This window comes from Lolium rigidum, chromosome 1, assembly GCF_022539505.1.
Source record: "Lolium rigidum isolate FL_2022 chromosome 1, APGP_CSIRO_Lrig_0.1, whole genome shotgun sequence".
Taxonomy (NCBI): domain Eukaryota; kingdom Viridiplantae; phylum Streptophyta; class Magnoliopsida; order Poales; family Poaceae; genus Lolium; species Lolium rigidum.
In genome coordinates, this window is record NC_061508.1 from 145,191,906 (window position 1) to 145,196,694 (window position 4,789).

General features: G+C 44.1%; 1 protein-coding gene across 1 annotated transcript; it reads left to right on the plus strand.

Annotated features, from left to right (window-relative positions):
* The first annotated feature begins 341 nt into the window (after window positions 1-341).
* LOC124682622 (probable BOI-related E3 ubiquitin-protein ligase 3) lies at window positions 342-4,188 on the plus strand. The gene is made up of 4 exons (XM_047217273.1): window positions 342-448; window positions 554-651; window positions 738-1,033; window positions 3,474-4,188. Exons 1-4 carry the CDS (start codon window positions 357-359, stop codon window positions 4,002-4,004), a joined length of 1,017 nt encoding a protein of 338 aa, XP_047073229.1. The 5' UTR covers window positions 342-356; the 3' UTR covers window positions 4,005-4,188.
* The last annotated feature ends 601 nt before the right edge of the window (window positions 4,189-4,789 follow it).

The following is a 4,789-nucleotide window of genomic DNA, read 5'->3' on the forward strand; positions in this document are numbered from 1 at the left end:
ATTTTGCGCTTTTGAAAAACACGATGTACGTCATACTTCTTTCTTTGAACCCTGAAATGCCCCTAAATTCTGTCTTTACTTCGAATATTCCGTCAGGAGAGTAGATTAGGGACAATGTATAGGGCTATTAAACAAAATTCACCTCAAAATCTAATGGAACACGATAAGTGCGCAACTACCCAACTGACCAGTGGGCTCCACCGTCCATGACCCCACATGTTAGCTTCACATCAACTCTCAAGTAAGCCAAATCACAGTATTTGCCAGAACTACAGTAGAGAGCCCCCATTCCGTCTTGTCTCTCCTCCCTTTCCGACGAGGCGACCTGCTTTCCCCTCTCGCGCACCTTCCTCGCCATGGCGTTCTTCTCCCACCACCATCTCCAGCAGCCCCACCCCGCGGCGGCGCCGCCGCCGCCGCAGCAGCATCCGGCGCCTCTTCCCTTCAGGTGCTCCATCTCAATTCTGTGTCCTGCCCTTTCTCCATTTTTCCCGTATGGGAGTAAGAATCGCGCTAAAATCCCCTTCCTTAACGCCGTATTTTTTTTGGGCAGGAACGCGCTGCCAGTGCCGGTCGACGGACAGATCCCGGCGCCCTACGCCTTCTTCAACCCGCCGCCCGCCTTCCCGGATCAGGCCGGGCAGCCACAGCGTAAGAGCTTTCCTCCGCGAATCTCCTCTTAATTCTGCTGCGATAGACGCTGAATTTTTCCAGGTATCTTGCTCTGTTCCCCGTAGTGGTGGACCCGGTGGGGCTGACGGCCGCGGCGGGCATGGGGTGGAGGCAGCCGAGGGAGCAGGAGCTGCTGGGAGAGAACTCGCAGATGTCGTCCATCGACTTCCTGCAGACGGGCTCGGCGGTCTCGACGGGCCTGGCGCTCTCTCTGGAGGACCGGCGCCACGGAGGCGGCGGCAGCGGGGCTGGGAACTCATCTGGCGATTCGCCGCTGCTCCTGCTGCCGATGCTTGATGACGATCTCTCCCGTGAGGTTCAGCGGCTCGATGCTGATATGGACCGATTCATCAGGGCCCAGGTCACGTGCTCTAGAGCCTTTTTCCTTTTTTCCTTTTGAAATTTTCTACTTCCTCTAACAGTAGTTGCATTTGACCGTTTGAGTGCTTACATGATGAGGTCTTCTCGATCTGTTGATAAAGGTTTGTTGGGTGGCATATAGTTTGTGCAGGCGAAGGGTGCAAAACTGCACATAGATAGTCTCTGATCACTTCACTTTCGCTAGTGTTAGAGGTTTCTTCTTTTGTCATCAAGTCATGCGGTGGCTCTTGATGACTGCTAGCTCTCAGAGCGAATGAGCGCAGTGTCGCTTCAATAAAACTTTGTCAATCGTAAACATAGAAAGATGAAGATTACATATGAGAAAATTGGGTATATATATCATTGGTACCACCCATATCTTGTGGACCAATTAAATGGAACCATAGTCTCAAACTCCTCTTTCTTCTGCCACTCCGTTCAGTTCCATACAGCAAAGCCTCAAACTCCTCTTCCTTCTGCTACTTTGTTCGGTTCCATACAGCAACGTACTTGACCACCTGAGCCCCACCTGAACACTGGAATTCCTAATGAGATCTGTGGCACCCAACTATGGTGAGTGTGCGATCTCCTGTCCACGCATTTGGGTTGATCTCCAGGGACCTAACAGACCCCAACACCCCAGTGAATCAGAAGTTTTCATCTTAATATATAATTGGACCAGACCAAGCAGATGGTGCAGACCAGGCTATAGGTGACCAGAGGAGAGATGAGGCAACAGAAGTCGTGCATCCAGGGCTCCACCTCAGAGGCGGCATCTGCTGCTGGTAGATCTTTTGTAGGTGCTGCTGAGCTACTTGGTTGAAGCTTAGAAGCTCTTTTGACATTTCTTGTCTTAAAAAACTAAAAAACAATTCATGTTTCCCCCTTGCATATTTTTTCTTGACATTCCCCGCTTCTCAATGTTAGAATGATCTTTCTGACAATGCCGACCTTTGTGGTTGTCACTTATTTCCTTCTGCCAGTAGGTCTAGGTGAATGCATTCACCAGCCATCGAAACATTTGATAAAGTAGGACTATAGACTACATGAATCCTGGGTGATTAAGCATGCAAATCCACTTATTTTCTGTTGCATTCTTATACCCACTTTTGCCGTTTCAATGTCTTGGCCAGAGAGAAATGGTCAAAATGTTCTGTAGTCAGATTTGGTCTTGCAGATTTCGCCATTGCCTCTTATTAACCGCTTATTTTAAAGATCTATGCAAGTTTTATACTAACTTTTATTTGGTGGATACTGAAGCAATCCCCTCATTTTTATGCTCCCAATCTAGCACCCACTTTCCTTCATTGCCCGTGGACCAGATCAAACCAGATGTCTAGTAAATGTGTGGCCTTCTGATAGACAATAGACGTGGTCCAGGGATGAAGTGCTTGGATGTTGGCATGTAAATCCACGGGCCCAAAATTCACTGAATGGCAGCCCCACACCGCCGCCATAAGGAATGAGTCTATGCATGTGTAAACAGTTACTTGGGTTTCACATCCTCTTCCTCGCTTTGCCCAAAAGGATCACCTGATAGTTACTGTGTTTGGATCCCCAAGGATCATATATACTAGTGCAATCCATAATAACTTTCAGTGTGGGGCTAACCACCGACCAGACATAGTATGGTCTGCATGTTACTTTACTGTACACTCTGCTTGATCAAAGATTAAAACTGCATCACATGTCCATTTTGATGAAATTGCTGTTGGACCAATGTCTTTACTAGTCGTGTTGGCTCCCCTACTCTACTTTCTAATAGATGGGCAAATTTGAGTTATTTATTCTTGATTAGCTTCATTTAACATTGGGCAATTATCCATTTACTAAACAAACTACATCATTTTCACCAGTATTCAGTTTTTTTAGCTCATATAGAAAACAATGCAATTAAGTTAATTTGTGCAGTTATTTGCTGCTAATATGAACTTGGAGCTTGCCTATATTTTGCTACGACATGATATTTTTCATAATCAAAGTGGAAGAAAAGATAGAAATAGTGTATGGGCCATACTGTATGCAAACAAACAAGAAGCTTTAGTTGCATGTGCTCAGTTGAGTTGAGATACCAACTTTCTATGGACAGTGACACGATCAATGACACAACAAAGTTGGTCATACCCTGTAAGTTAATTAAATAATACTTGTGTACGTTCATTCATCGCCTTGCAATAAGAAACCTACCCAACTCTTCAAAAAGAAAACAAGAGCCAGGGAAGGAGTTAGTGGAACGTCAAAAGAAAAGATACACTTGACAAAGCAAGTATCACCACCGTTTAACAAGTAAATATTCAATCATGTTAACCAGAATTAAGTCCAATTAGGTTTGGGTTGAACCTCATGTATGATATTATCAGAACTTGTATTGTTAAAAAGAAAATTTTGTATTCAACACTTGAAGATATTTTAGTTTTCTAACAAAAATATTTAACTGGCAGAATGAGCGCCTGAGGCAGTCTATATTGGAGAAAGTTCAGGCAAAGCAATTTGAAGCGCTGGCCTCTGTTGAAGACAAGATCCTCCGAAAAATACGGGATAAAGAGTCAGAAGTGCAGAACATTAACAAAAGGAACTCTGAACTGGAGGACCAGATTAGACAAATGGCAGGTGAAGTTGGTGCGTGGCAGCAAAGGGCCAAGTACAATGAGAGCATGATCAGCGCACTCAAGTACAACCTGGAGCAGGTATGTGCCCATCAAAGCAAGGACTTCAAAGAAGGCTGCGGAGACAGTGAGGTAGATGATACTGCATCCTGTTGCAATGGTGGTGCCGTCAATTTGCAACTGATGCCGAAGGAGAGTAACCACTCCAAGGATTCGACGACATGCAGGGTCTGTAAATCAAGCGAAGCATGCATGCTCTTGCTGCCTTGCCGACATCTTTGCCTATGCAAAGAGTGCGAGAGCAAGCTGAGCTTCTGCCCCTTGTGCCAGTCCTCCAAGATACTTGGTATGGAGATATATATGTAATGTAGAATATAATTTGTGTACCACTTGAAGTATCTTTCGAGATACTGTTGTACTTAAGCATCACTGTATTGTCAAACTGTAGCACCTATTGATCACTCTGAGATCTGACTTGATCTGAAAGACTACCATTTATGGTCGATTTACTGCAGCAAATTTCTATCTAGAAGTGCATTGTTTGGACTTAGGAGACTTGCTTAGTACTTTATTGGGGGCAATTTGTTGCCTTGGGCATAAGGTGTATTCCTCCGTCTGGAAGTAACTGACGGAGGGAGTACCAAAAATTATGTGATGTCGCATGCTTCATTTTTACCTACCAAGTTTATGGGGACCGTCTTGTATAGCTGATTATGCTTATGACTACTTCTATGGGCTTGTTGCTACAAATCCAACAAAGAACAAAATAGAACAATGCTACCAGTGTGGTGGAACTTTTCTTTTTCACAGTATATTCGAGAGTGACTGGTGCGAAACTCGAACACTATCATAATGATATATAGTTACAGACTTTTACCAAGTTGCATTTTCTTATAATTGCTTCTACATTCATGTACAATTTATCTATTCCAAAATAAGGACAGCTGTTCTCCGGCTTTCTCACTGAATTATAACTTATCCAAGAGCTGTTACAACTCTTAAACTGCTCTCTAGAATAGTTGGTGAATGTTCTTCATCAACATTCTAAACAGAACAGGTTTTGTTGTATTATTAGTTCTTCTGTTGTTGCAATGAGTACATTAATGCAGTTAGATATTGTCTTTATGTAGACCCTTCTTCAATGGAAGTTG